Below are 14,901 nucleotides of genomic sequence, written 5' to 3' on the forward strand. Positions count from 1 at the left end.
TTTTAAATTGAGTGTATTTTAAGTAAAATATCTGCTATTGGTAGAGTGCCATATAACTTATTCAACTTTCATTTTTTTACAGAGCTCCTTAATAAGCATTTATAGTCAGTTTTTGGCAGCAATAGAATCACTAAAGGCATTCTGGGATGTTATGGATGAAATCGATGAGAAGACCTGGGTACTTGAGCCAGAAAAACCTCCACGGTGTGCAACAGCACGCAGAATTGCATTAGGTAGGGACAAAGAGGAATAAAGGCTTGTTTTTAGGTGTTTATTTTGTATTACTTATGAAAATAAACCTAACAATGACAGTTGGACTCAGACTTTTTATATGAAGTCAACTATTAAAATTTTCTTAATTATTAAGAAAATTAAAATACTTACTTAAGCTCATACTTAAAAAAGTATGAACTTTTTTTTTTTTTTGCAACATGTTTAAATGTAAATATTTTAGGTGAAAAGAAATACTGGGGTGTTTCATTATAAAAGGTGATGATCCAATGGAGGTAACATTCAGGAGTAGTGTTTAATTAGCTGTTAATTAGCACAGAAATCGTGGAACAGGTAATTCAAAATTTACGTTACTTAGAACAAGAAAAGTGTTAGAATAATGAAGTCTTCATTTGTGAAACTTAGAATCTTCTAAGATTAATGTGCTCAGATCTGGGAATATTTTCTGTTAGAAATACAGAGGAAGATAAAAGAACTTGCAGTAGACCATGCCACTGGAAAGAATTTGTAGTTTTACGTATTTTCTTCCCTACAAATACATGAAATTTATGAGAGAGATATGGTATAATCATAAATACTTGTGCAATGTTATCATATTCTCTTGACTATAAAATGGTTATGTATTTTCTTTATAAGCAAGCAAAACATAAAGTCACAGAGTTCAGCTTCTTAAGATTTTAGATAAACTATGTTTAAGCTCACATGAAATACCGTAGCTAGTTTTAAGATAACCATTTCTTTCTTTTTTGATAAATAGATACGTTGTTCAAGGGTATTTTGAAATTCTAATGTGAATCACATCCAAGTTAGTGAGCAATTTTTATACTTTATACCTAGGTATAATATAGATTATCTACGGGGATAATGTGACATGCATGGTATTATGAGAAGAAAGTATACTTGTACAGCAGTTCTACAAATAGTATTGTTACTTTCCTGGTTTCAAAAAGTCTTAACCATATTTAATTTGGAATAATTAACCAAATTATGCTATATTTGTGAACAAGTAGATACTAAGAATGAAAATATTTTCTTCAGAGAAATGTAGTTATTCATTTTTTTGTGGCCCCATTAAAATAATTATCAGGTTATGATTAAATATATTTCTCATTCAGCATAAATCGCCTAGTTTTTAATTCATTCCCTATTTACCTGTTAGCTTCTTTTTTCTCCTCCAGGCATGATTTGCCTTCTTAAGACTCAGTTTTGAACAATGAATGGAAAAATTAGTTAATATGCCCATATTAAATGAAAATACTGTCTGGAGCCATTACTAGATGACAGTGTTGAGGGCTAATAAGAGATTTATGTTCATAGTAAATAACGTGTTACCAAATGAAATTATAACTTTTTGTATTTTATTTTCTCATTGAATGGCTAGTCATTTTTTTCCATTAATGACCTCTTTTTGCCAGATGTGCAATAATTGCATTTATGTTGATGCCAGCCTCAGTGAAAGGCTTATTTTACTGTATAGAATTTATCAAGACATTTTTTACCATGAAAATGAAATCCAAATTGATCTTAAGCAATTACACTATGTACCTTCAAAAAATAGAAGTAAAATTTCTGAAACTTATGCTGTAGTCCAGTACAGTTAAAATTTATAAAATAATCTAGTGCCAGTTTTCTTAGGTCTTACGAAATTAAGTTACTTATTGTTTTGGTTATTAATGAACAGTTGCCAATGTGAATGAAATATTTTGTTAAATTATAAGGGAGAGTTTCACATGCAGCAAAATAATTCAGAAAATGCTTTTATAAATTTTTATAAAACTTGAATCTTTAATGTTTGTTGTTACCATTTACTGTATTGCTGGTCTTTTTACATTTGGCCATAGTTCTATGAAATGTAAACTTTTTTAAGAAAGCCATGAAAAGTAATTTAGATAATTATTTCTTCAACATGTGACTTGTGATAGTTTTGATATTAAAGACTTTTATCACTCCACAGAACATTTTTATTTAAACTTAAATACAGTTGACCAGAATTGCAATCTCATTAAATATATCAATTTGTTGATTGGCTGAAATTTAAGATCCCTTTAATGATAATCATATCAACATTACTTCTTTTGGTTAAATTATAATATTTACCATTACAAAAAACTACAAAACATTTGGTTAATCTTTCCATGGGTATACAGTGAAATAGGTAGCCAGACCAACACCTCTTTATTTTTTATTGGCTTGTTTGATGAGCTGTTCTACTTCTAAAAGATTTAATTTTGTTTCATTCCAGGGAATAATGTTTCCATAAATATAGAGGTAGACCCCAGGCATCCTACTATGCTTCCTGAGTGCTTCTTTCTTGGAGCTGACCATGGTATGACATCTGAGATTTAAACGTTTTTTAATAGAGTCATAAAATCCTTGCCTACCATTGTTAAATTATTATACAATATTAGTATATTAATGGTAGTTTTTATTTTTTTTTTGTCTGAGACAGAGTTTTGCTCTTGTTGCCCAGTATGTAGTATAATGGCATGATCTTGGCTCACCGCAACAATGATAGTTATTTTAAATGAAAATGTCTCAGCATTGTGAACTGTATAATTTTTTTTAACATAATACATATAATTTTGATTTTTTAATCAAGTAGTTAAGAAACATTCTATATCAAATGTGGCTTTGCAAACCAAGAGTAGAGCATGCAATTATTAAACCTTTTTTTTTTTTTTTTTTAATCTGAAGTGGTAAAACCCCTGGGAATTAAGCTGAGCAGGAACATACATTTGTGGTACGTACTTTGGCAATATAGTTTTTACTTTTTGGTGATTCTACAAAGTTCATAGCATAATTTTTTTTCCCCATGCTTTCAGGGATCCAGAAAATAGTGTGCTACAAAACTTGAAAGATGTTTTAGAAATTGATTTTCCAGCTCGTGCTATCCTGGAAAAATCTGTAAGTTTTATCAGTGCTTTGATATTCCAGACAGTATTGTATAATGAAGTTTAAATGCTTCTCTTAGTGAAAAATGATACTGAAGAAGGAGGGAATTAGAAAAATATTATAACACAGACTTCTGAACTGCATCAAAAAACTTGTTTACCTTTGATTGCTTGTTAAGTACAATTGTCTCTTGGAACAGGGGGATTGATTTCCGGGCTGCCCCAAAATCCACAGACGTTGAAGTTCCACAGTTACCCTGTGGGACCCATATATAGAAAAAAGTAGGCCCTCTGTATACACAGATTTCAGATAAACACAGGTTCTGCATCTTGTCAGCACTGTAGTTTTGATCGGCGTTTGGTTGAAAAAAAGTCTGTGTATAAGTAGACCTGTGCAGTTCAAACCCATGTTATTCAAGGGTCAACTGTACACTTTTTTCATGGTCTTCAGTAGTGAAGTCATTAATGACAGTCATCTATTAAAAATAAGGGGAAAGGTCCAAAGTAGCTAATGAGATGTTTGGCTCTTCTACACAGTCTGTTTATGGATGGCTGAAGTACTGATTAGCTTGATATAAGTGTTTGTGAAGCAGTATAGTTTCTCAAAATTGAATAGATACCACTATATTGCAAAAATAATAAACTTAGAATTGATTTTTGACAAGGCTGCTAAGGTTGTAGACTACTAAATGGTGGTGAGTTTCTTTTTCCTTTAGTTACAGAATTGTGCTGTTTAGTAATTACTAGCTAATGTCAATTCCTATCTTTAAATACTATCAGGGACATTATATCAATGTATGATATGGGAAAATTACTAATGCCCAAACATCTTGCCAGCCAAAAATGGATTCTCATTTTTAGCCTAGCCGTGTATATGTGAGTGAAAAAGGAAACACTCTACAGTAGCTTTGCTAGGTGTTAAATAGTAATGTAATTATATTTCCTATAATACAGCAATATAGTCACTTTTATAAAAGGTGTATTTATACAACATTCTTCCTGATCTTACCTTGTGTTTTAAACACATAGGTGACTTCATATTCTAAAATAGGAGAATTGTAATGTTCCCAACATAAAAGGTAAATGTTGAGGTGATGAGTATCTTAATTATCCTGATTTGATCATTAAACATTGTATACATGTATCAAAATATCACACGTACCCTCCCAAATATGTACAACGAATAAGTGAGACACATATGCTTTTTATAAATATTTTTCTTTTGAAGGATTTTACTATGGATTGTGGAATTTGTTATGCTTATCAACTTGACGGTGCCATTCCTGATCAAGTGTGTGATAATTCCCAGTGTGGACAACCTTTCCATCAAATATGCTTATATGAGGTAAAAAATAAAAACATTGTCAAGACTTTCTTCAGCTAACACAACACAGGACGTATTCCTGTTTGAAATACACAGAATCTAAAATCTGTTTAGTCAATAGTGACCCTCTCTTTTGCCATTAACTCCTTTTACCAGTTTATTCCAGATGCTTATGTGCTTCATTTCTTCATCACAGTTACTAATGAGTGGAGAAATGTCCTGAAATATCCAAGAAGGGAGAAAATCTATCCAGAATATATTCATGGACTAGCTTATTGACACACAACAAATTAAATTGATGGTACATTGGAATCTTTCTATAAATACCTTGTTACCATAGTGTAAACTTCATAGATTTACCCAAGGTGGAGGTGGTTGAAAGTGGCAGCAATAAAGTGAAAATGAAATTAGCACTATGTAGTACCTATTACTTTTCAGGCTACATTTAAGAATAGAATATATCCAATAATACCACTTTTTATGTTGAGAAGAATGCCTTTTGTGATCTGAATATCTCACAGCACTCAGGCAATGCCACTTTATTTACTGTATGTGAAGTCTACTTTCATTCCTGTCTTTAGTCATTTGCTTCACCTTAGGGCCTAGTTGATAGATGATAAACTGTGTGCAGCTATATACAGAACACCGTGCAATTGTATGTTGCCTTCAGTTTCAGCCTTCCTTTATATCACATCTTTACTTTTGTGATTAGAGGTAGCAGTTGGTGCCATCTGTACTTTGCCAATGGAGAACTTAGGCAGAGACATCTATTTACCTTATATAAAATCATAAAATATCAGGTCAAATTACAGAAATACTCTAAGGGAACACATGCTTTCTTTTGTAATTATGAATATTCATTTAATTTTTAAAAATTCACTGGCTCATGCTTGTGATCAATGGGTTGAAAATTAACCCACTGTTAGTGATTAAGACCAGAACTAAGAAGGAAATTTTCAAGAGCCTATAGTATCTTTTAACAGCAGGAGTTGTTAATTTGTGATTAATTTGTCTATGAACAAATTAGGGAAGGTCTATGAACACCAGGAAGTTGTATGCATATTTTTATGTATGTCTATTCTGGGGATAAAGAAAATGCATAATTCTCATCAAATTCTTAAAGGAGCCCATAATCTGGTTATAAACCAGTGGTTTAGACCTTCAATTCCATGTTGATTTCCCTTGTTCAACATATTAACAGTCTGCTATTGGCTCAGGAAATATACCCCTTACTCTTGCAAAACAAAAAAGCAAAGTTTTCTGGAATAAAAATATAATGCACTTTAAAACAAAGGGATTGACATTTGGAGTATCTGTAATTTGTAATCATGCTGACGCTTCTCCTTTATCTTTTAAAATTTGCAGTGGCTGAGAGGACTACTAACTAGTAGACAGAGTTTTAACATCATATTTGGTGAATGTCCATATTGTAGTAAGGTAAGCAAATTGTTAATCACATCTCATAAAATGTGCCTAGCTTTCAGTAATATGTTCTAGAAGACAGATCTATATAGTATATCAGCTTATCTAAAACTTTTGAAACTCATTATTCTCTTCATTTTATTTTCAAATTCTCTGATCAAAAACATTAAACTCCTTTTCTAGATTTCCTGGGTGATCTGAAACTTCAGAAAAGTGTTTTCCAAACTGTACTATGACACTATTTCTAGTATAAAACAATTTTATTTTTTAGAGTGTCCATAAACTTTCTTAAAATATGTTCTCTTTTAAAGCCAATTACCTTAAAATGTCTGGGAGGAAACACTGAAATAAGAATATAACATTTTGGTGAAGAGCTGGAAACGTCAAAAATTATCAAAAGGAATTTTGATATCTTCAGAGAAAATATAAAGCAAGCAATACTAACATCAAAAGGACAGGTATGATGATGCCATAATAATAAACATCTGCGTTTGTCTCTTCACTAAGAGTAAACTGGGAAATTGTAGGCCAAAGTCCAGTTGAACTTTCTGTGATCCCCGTGCTGACTGTGGAAGTGTATTTATACCAAGGTGGAGATCTTGACTTCTTGAATATATCTGGACTGGTAAAATCTTGATGAGGTTCATAAAATGAGTTTGGGAATTGTCTGTAGTTCAATTTTTGTGGGAAACTGTTTGCTTCATTCAAAAGTTCTTGGGACTCTTGATATTTCTCTCTTATCCTTATGCTTTCCTATGGAAAAAATACATATATAGTTTGTTAGATGTGAGTTATCCAAGTATTTATTTTGTGTAATGTATAAGAATGCTAAATAAAATATACAAGATCAAGTTTTGCATGTTATTTTACTGAGAAGTAATTTTAGGTAAAGATCTTAGATTTTAAGATTTACACTTTTAAGAGTTTATAAACATCCAGCAAGCAAATCTGGATATAATTTGAGTGGTTCTTTTAAACCACATAAGTGGGATATCTCTTAAATAATTTATAATCTAAAAATAGGATAGAATGTGAGAAATGAATTTCCTTGGCAAAACCAAAAAATTGGGCTTAATCTTAAAGGTGTAAGATAGCCATAATTAGAAATATTTTGGTCATTATTGTGATTCTTACCCTTTTGATTCTATGGCAACTGAAAAGTGATGTCTGCTGTACAGTGGGTAAAGGATGAGGCTGTACATAGCCAAAGAAAACTGCCTCGGGGTAGATATAGTGTTATGTCTCTTGGAAAGCTATACAGACTAACCACTATAGACTGAATAGATAATAATATAAAACAAATTAAGTGATATTAATATAAAACAAATTAACTGGTTACTTATGCAAGTTTTGGGAGCTACTTCTATGTTTTCATCATTCCTGTTGGCCAGAGGCCCAGGAATCAGTTTCCCGATCACCACTTAACTGGCTGAAAGTCGGGTTTTTCTGCTTCCCTTTGGTGACCTCTGGCATGCCCTCTCAGCACCATTTATCAAGAGGAGAAATACAAAACAAAGCAAAATACTTTAAGCTTGTTCACTGTCCATCATTCTAATAGCTACTACCTTCTCAACCTTTAAACTGCCACCCTTCAAACAGCCCTCCTCTTTCTACATACAGGGTTTTGGAAGTGTCAGAAAGGAGTCCTACATAAAACAAAGGATGTTTTAAAGATTAGCTTTCCTATGAAAAAGAAAGAAATTGAGAGTTAAATAACTCACTTTAAACTATTCTTTCTGAGCTAACAAAGTCACATTAATGCTGTTTTTCGTAAGTTGGTCAGCTTTATTAACTAAAGCAAAAGAAGTGAATAATTACTCCAGTGGGCCTATAAAGCATAATACAAATAAAAATAATTATGCTATCAAATCATATATTTCTAAAGGGTAAGGTAATAAGAGCAGCATTTACATATAGCTCACATGTGGAAGGTTGGGAGATATCTCCACTTAGGTAAGGATAGAAGTCAAGCTACTGTAATTTCCAGAAGCATCTACTGTGTAACCTATACACTTAATCTCTCTTGAACATCAGCAAATGACATCATATGGGAAGGCACTCATCAGAGAATTTAACCACCTGTTGTCTTCAGTACACTGAGAGGTCTGATTGGGAGTCTATAACAGGAGTCGACAAAATTTGGCTTGGCTAGTTGCCTGTTTCTTGAATAAAGTTTTATTGGAACACAGGCACATCAGTTTGTTTATATACCGTCTATGTGGCTTTTGCACTACAATGGCATTGTTGAATATTTCTGACAAAAACTGTATGGAAAGTAAACTGAAAGTATTTTCTTTCTGGCCTCTTAAAGAAAAGGTTTGCTGACTCCTGGTCTATGGCATTGTTGAGTATTAGAAAGCAAAGAGATCATCATAACTTGTTAAAATGCAGATCTCATTCAAGAGGTCTAGGAGTATGACCTGAGATAGAGCTCTGACAACCTTTCCCAGCCTGTACTACTGAGGTGGTCTCCCTTCCTTCCCACCAGAGACTACCAAAACTATAAGGCAGAGCCATATAGCCTGTTCCTCCCTGCACTAACAGAGGCAGATGTGGTGTCTCTCTTCCTCCCCACCAGACACTGTAGATACCGTAGTAGAGTCCTACCAACCTTCTCCACCTTGCATTGAGCAAACATCAGAGCAACAGTAACCCTCCACACTGGCCTCAGAAACTGGAGAGGTGCTTGCCCTTTTGACCATGCCTGCTGTGCATTAAACAAACAGCAAAGAGTTGGCACTGCACATCTCCCTAACTAGAAAGCTCTGTTCTCAGTAATTGATATAACTACTAGAGTGAAAATCAGCAGGAATATAAAATAAATTAGTAACATCACAAGATAATGGGATCTAGCTGATATTTATAGAGTACTTCACCCCAAAACAGGAAAATACATGTTCTTTTCATCTGCATCTGGAACATTCAAACAGGCAGACCATCATATCCTATCCATAAAACCCTAACAGATTTACATTGTCAGACCACAATATAATTAAACTAGAAATCAGTAACTGGAAAAAGAGCCTTAAGATACTTGGAAATTAACACATTTCTAAATAATTAAGGTATTAAAAGTCTCAAGGGGAAATATAAAATATTTTGAACTGAACAAAATTAAAATGTATAAATATTTACAGGATGCAGTACAAACAGGGTTTAGCAGGACATTTATAGCATGGAATACATACATTATAAAAAATAGTGGGTTCACATCAATAGTCTAAGCTTCTACCTAAACTGGAAAAAAGGGAAGAAAATACACCAAGATCAAGCTGAAGGAAAGAAAGAATAGGAAAATCTCCAAATGCTTTAATATTTAAAGAATGCTTTGAGTGGGTCAGAGACACCAGGAAAATTAAAAAATACATTGAAGTGAATGGAAATGAAAATACAACATATCAAAATGTGGGACATAGCTTATGTCATGCTAGAAGGGAAATTTATAATACTAAATACATTAGAAAAGACAAAAAGTCCCAATTTAATAATGTTTCCACCCCAAGAAATTATAAAAAGAAATGACAAGTATGTGACATGATGGATTTGTTAGTGTGAGTTAAACATTCCACAATGTAGACATATATCAAAGCATCACATTGTACCCCAGAGATATGATATATACAATTATATTTGTCAAAAAAATTTAAAACAATTTAAAAGAAATCCAAAGCAAGCAGAAAGAAATAGAAATTAGAGCAGAAATCAATAACATTGGCAATTAAAAAATACAGAAGAATCAATCAAAAGCTGGTTCTGTGACATGACCAGTAAGAATGATAAATTAGCAAGACTGACAAAGAAAACACAAACTACCAGTATCTGGGAAGAAACAAGTATCACTACAGACCCCACAGGCATTTAAGGGATTTAAATAAAGGAATACTATGAATAATTATACCAACAAAAATTTGATAGCTCAGATGAAATGGACCAATTCCTGGAAAAATTACAAATTACCAAAACTAACTCAAGATGAAATAATAAAAATGCAAGAGATAAATAGTTGTGACAAGAGTCCATATGACCTGCAAAACCTAAATTTTTACCATCTGGCTCTTTACAGAAAAGTTTGCCTACTCTTGAAATAAATATCTGAATAGTCTTACTAAAGAAATTGAATTCATAGCTAAAAAGGAAATCTCCAGACCCAGATGGTTTCACTAGAGAATTCTGCAAAACATGTGAAAAAGAAACAAGTTCAATTCTATACATTTTCTTCCAGAAGTTAAGAAGAGGAGGAAGGCTTCCCAATTTGTAAGGTCACCATTACCCTGATACCAAAACCAACAAAAAGAGTAGAATAAAAAGAAAACAACAGACATCAGCTCTCATGAACACAGATGTAAACTTCTTCATTAAAATAGTAGCAAATTAAATCCAGCAACATATAAAAAGAATGATATACAATGACAAAGTGGGGTTGATTCAAGGAATGGAAGACTAGTTCAATATTCAGCCACAAACCAGCGCCATCCACCATGGTAACAGCCTAAAGAAGAAAAATCATATGATCATACTGATACAGAAAGAGCATTTGACAATATTCAGCACCTATTCATGATGAAAACTCAGTACATTAGAAATGGAGGGGAGCTTCCTCAACTTCACAGCGAAAACATCTATAAAAATGTCTACAGCTAACCTACTCAACAGTGAATGGCCAAAAACTGGAAAGAAACCAAATGTTCTTCAATATTACACCCATACTTCAGATTACTACTGAGCAATAAAAAGGAATGAACTGCTGATGTACACAGAACTTGGATAGATCTCAAGAGCATGATGACGAATGAAACAAAGCCAGTCTGAACAAGTTACATATCATAAGATTTGAGTTATATGATAAAATGATAAAATTATAGTGATGCAGAATAAACCCACTGCTTTCTGAGGATTAGGATTGGGAAGAGGGTGTCACTATAGCATAAGCAATTCCTACGTGGTCATGGAACAGGTCTGTAGGATATTGTGGTTACTCCATACATGTAATAAAATCTCTAAGGAACACAGACATGCACGAGTATGTGTCAAAATTGGTGATATCCTAATAAAGTCTGTATTTTCTGGTAGTATATAAATGTCCATTTCCTGTTTTGTAAAATTATATTATGGTTATGTAAAATGTTTTCATTTGCAGGAGTTGGGTGAAAGGGTAGGTAAGGATATATGGAGGCTGTATGTATTTTTGCAATTTTGGAGTCTACAATTACTTCAAAATAAACTGTTAAAAAAAGAAATGCAGGAATAAAATGTAAATCCACTACTACTACAAAAAAAGTGAAGGTGAAATATAAGTATTTTCAGACAGACAAGAGGTGACAGAAATAGATTCCAGGAAATATATACTACAATAAATGTTAAAGGAATTTGTTCAGGCTGAAGAGGAATGATACCAAACTAAGATCTATTGAAGGAATAAAGAATTTCAATAACTATAAATATTGGGGTATGTTAAGACTTTTTTCTTTTTCCTTTCTTAATTTTTTTAAAATGAAAAATGACTCCTTAAAGCAACAATAACAATGCATTCTGAAATATATTACACATGTAAAAGCAAAATGCATAACAACAATAGCACAATGAGGGATAAAGGGAAGTATATATTGTAAGGTTCTTACACATTAAGTCAAGGTAGAATGTAATATGATCAGTTAAATGTGCACATGGTAATTTCTAGAGCCATGCTGTCTAATATGACTTGAGCCCTTGAAATATGGCTAGTTATAACTGAGGTGTGCTATTACTATAAAAGATGTAAAATATCTCAGTAATATTATTCTGATTATACCATTGTGGAAATTAGTTTAATCAGAGGATGTTATTAAAATAGATTGTACCTGTTTCTTTCTACTTTTTGAAATGTGGCTAGTATAATTTTTAAAATTGCATATGTGGCTTGCATTATATTTCTATTAGGCAGGATTGTTCTGAGCAGGGATTTGCAAACTTGTTTTGTAAAATGCCTGAGAGTAAATATTTTAGGCTTTTTGAACCATACAGTTCTGTTGCAGTTACTCAGCTCTGCCACTATGGAACAAAAGCAATCAAATACAATATGTAAGTTAATGAGTATGGCTATGTTCCAATAAAACTATTTACAAAAATAGGTGGTTGGCTGAATTTGGCCCATAGGCTATGGAGTTGACTGACCCCTTGTTCTGGAGTGATCACCAAAAAAAAAAAAAAAAAAAAACAAGCACAGTTAAAAAAAAATTCTCAATTAGTCCAAAATAAAGCAAGAGGGAGGTAAAAAGGGACAAAAAACAAATGGGGCAAAAAGAAAGCAAATTGCATAATGGTAGATTAAACCCAGCTATATCAATAGTTACCTCAAATGGAAATGGAGCAAATATAGTTACATGAAATAGAAATGGAGCAAATAAAATATAGTGTTTGCCAGATTTTATAAAATAGCAAGACTCAACTATATGCTAGTTACAAAAGCGGTAGATAAAAAGACACAGGTGGATTAAACAAAGGATGGAAATGGATACAATGTAGAAATATTAATCATAGGAAGGCTGGAACTGTTAAAAGTCAGATGAAGTAGAATTCAAGATAGAGTATTTAACAGATATAAAGAAAGATATTTCAGAATGATGAAAAGGACAGTTAACCAAGAACATATAACTACTAAATCTGCATATACCTAATAACAGCATCAAAATCTGTGAAGCAAAAATGTATAGAAGAGACAAATGGATAAATTCCAATTACAGTTGGAGATTGTAACATCCTTTGTCATTAAATGATAAGAGGACAAAATAAAACAGTAAATATATAAGATTTGAACACTATTAAACAACTTAACCCCAAACTTCATAAGTATACAAGGAACATTCACTAAACTAGGCCTTTTCCTGGGTGACAAAATAAGTTCCAATGAATTTTAAAAGATTGCAATAATACAGGATGTGTTCTGATGACAACAAAATTAGAAATCAGTGACAAGAAGATACCCAGTAAACCTTAAAAATACTTAGGAATTAAATAACATACTAATAAATAACCTATGGATCAAATGAATCAAGGGATATTAGAAAATATATTGAACTGAATAATAATGAAAACACAACATATCAAAATTTGTGAAACACAGAGAGCCAAAGCACAGCTTACATATTTATAGGTTTAACTATATACATTAGAAAAAAAATGAAGACATTAGTGATTTAAACTTTCACCTTATGAAGCTTGAAAGAATAAATTAAAACCAAAATAAGTAGAATAAACGAAATGATAAAGAATTAGTGAAATAGAAAACATATCAATGGTAGGATTAAAAAAAAAAATCAACAAAACCAAAGTTGGTCTTTGAAAAAAAAAAAAAAAAGAAAAACCAAAGCTGGTCTTTGAGAAGATTAATGAAAATGATAAGCCCTTAGCTAGACTATAAGGAAAAAAAGAAATAAACCAAAAGTTACCATTATCAGGACTGAAAGAGGGGACATCAATGTAGATACTGGTGATGGTAAAGGGATAATAAAGAATATTCTAACTTAGTGCTGATAAATTTGAAAACTTAGATGAGATGGACAAATTCCTTGAAAAACACAAATATAAAACTGACACAAGAAGAAAAAATATCTAATAATCACTCTATATATTGTAGAAGGTAAATATGCAGTTAAAAAATTTCCTACAACAAATTATCGGCCCCGATGGTTTTCTTGCTAAATTCTATCCAACATTTAAGAAGGGCAAATCTTACAAAAACATTTTCTGAAAACAGAGGGGAACACTTCCAACTTGTGTAATTCATAATGACCCTGAAAACAAAACCATACAAGGATATTATGAGAAAAGAAATTACAGCTGCTCTGTCTATGAAGTAGCCATCCTTTTATTCCTTTACTTTCTTAATAAACTTGCTTTCACTTTGCAAAAAAAAAAAAAAAAAAAAAAAAAAAAAGAAAATTACAGACCATTATCTCTTATCAGTCTAGGTATAAAAACCTTCCATGGAACTGAAATTCAGCAGGAACTGAGTTGGAATTCAGCAAACAGAATTCAGCAGGAAAACACATCATGCCTAAGTGGGGGTTTATCCCAGAAATAAAAGGTTGATTTAACATTCAAAAATCAATGTAATTCATCGTACTAGTAAAGGCAAAAAATCATATGATCATCTCAAGAGATCTCAAAACAGTATTTAATATTCATTCATTATTTACATTTATTTTTCAACAAATACGGTGAAATTTCCTCAGCCTGATAAAGGGCATTTAGAAAAAAGCCAACAGCTAACTTAATGGTGAAAGAATGAAGGCATTCCCTCTAATATCAGGAACAAAGCAAGGATGGCCACAACTTCTATTCAACGTAATACTAGAGCTGCTAGCAGGTGTAATAAGACAACAACAATAAATAAATAAAAGACATCTACTGGAAAGGAAAAGGTAGAAACTGTCTCTATTCATAGACATCATTAACTACGTAGAAAGTCCTAAGAATCTATTTAAAAAATAATGAAACCTACTGGAACTAATAAGTAAATTTAGAAAGATCCCAAGATACATGATTATACTGTATGTCAAATATTGATAGAGAAAATAAATTATATTTCTATATACCAGCAACAAATAACTGGAATATGAAATTTTGAAAATTAGTACTTAAAATGGGATCAAAATATTTAGAGATAATTTTAATGGAAGATGAATAAGGCATCTACACTAAAAACTACAAAACATTGTTGAGAGAAGTTAAAGAAAATCCACATAAATGCAGGGAAGTTCCACATAAATGCAGAGAAGTACCAGGTTTATGCACTGGAGTTTTCGACACTGTTGGGATGCCAGTTCTCCATAAACTGATCTTTAGACTTAATGTACTCCCAATCAAAATCCCATTGTGCATTTTTTTGGTGGAAACTAACAAGCTGCTTCTTAAATTTTATGGAGGAGAAGACCAGGACCTAAAATGGCCAATACATTTTTTTTTTTTTTTTTTTTTTTTGAGACGGAGTCTCACTCTGTCGCCCAAGCTGGAGTGCAGTGGCCGAATCTCAGCTCACTGCAAGCTCCGCCTCCC

General features: G+C 32.2%; 2 protein-coding genes across 9 annotated transcripts in view; one reads left to right on the forward strand and one right to left on the reverse strand.

Annotated features, from left to right (window-relative positions):
* FANCL (FA complementation group L) overlaps nt 1–6,719 on the forward strand; it is an 80,461-nt gene extending 73,742 nt beyond the window's left edge. For 5 of the 6 annotated variants that reach the window (XM_017849073.1, XM_017849074.1, XM_017849076.1 and 2 more), the window contains 7 exons: nt 83–233; nt 2,474–2,557; nt 2,926–2,971; nt 3,054–3,135; nt 4,351–4,467; nt 5,812–5,883; nt 6,180–6,719. In XM_017849073.1, the coding sequence (XP_017704562.1) occupies nt 83–233; nt 2,474–2,557; nt 2,926–2,971; nt 3,054–3,135; nt 4,351–4,467; nt 5,812–5,883; nt 6,180–6,227 (600 nt within the window). In that variant the 3' untranslated portion in view covers nt 6,228–6,719. Of the gene's footprint in view, nt 1–82; nt 234–2,473; nt 2,558–2,925; nt 2,972–3,053; nt 3,136–4,350; nt 4,468–4,642; nt 4,748–5,811; nt 5,884–6,179 lie in introns of all 6 variants that reach the window. The other variant, XR_001880865.1, reaches the window with a different exon arrangement.
* The window catches only part of VRK2 (VRK serine/threonine kinase 2), a 106,389-nt gene continuing 97,597 nt past the window's right edge, over nt 6,110–14,901 (reverse strand). For 2 of the 3 annotated variants that reach the window (XM_017849072.1, XM_017849071.1), the window contains one exon: nt 6,112–6,621. In XM_017849072.1, the coding sequence (XP_017704561.1) occupies nt 6,283–6,621 (339 nt within the window). In that variant the 3' untranslated portion in view covers nt 6,112–6,282. Of the gene's footprint in view, nt 6,622–14,901 lie in introns of all 3 variants that reach the window. The other variant, XM_017849070.1, reaches the window with a different exon arrangement.

The sequence above is a fragment of the Rhinopithecus bieti genome, unplaced genomic scaffold (genome assembly GCF_001698545.2).
Source record: "Rhinopithecus bieti isolate Rb0 unplaced genomic scaffold, ASM169854v2 scaffold_30775, whole genome shotgun sequence".
Classification (NCBI taxonomy): domain Eukaryota; kingdom Metazoa; phylum Chordata; class Mammalia; order Primates; family Cercopithecidae; genus Rhinopithecus; species Rhinopithecus bieti.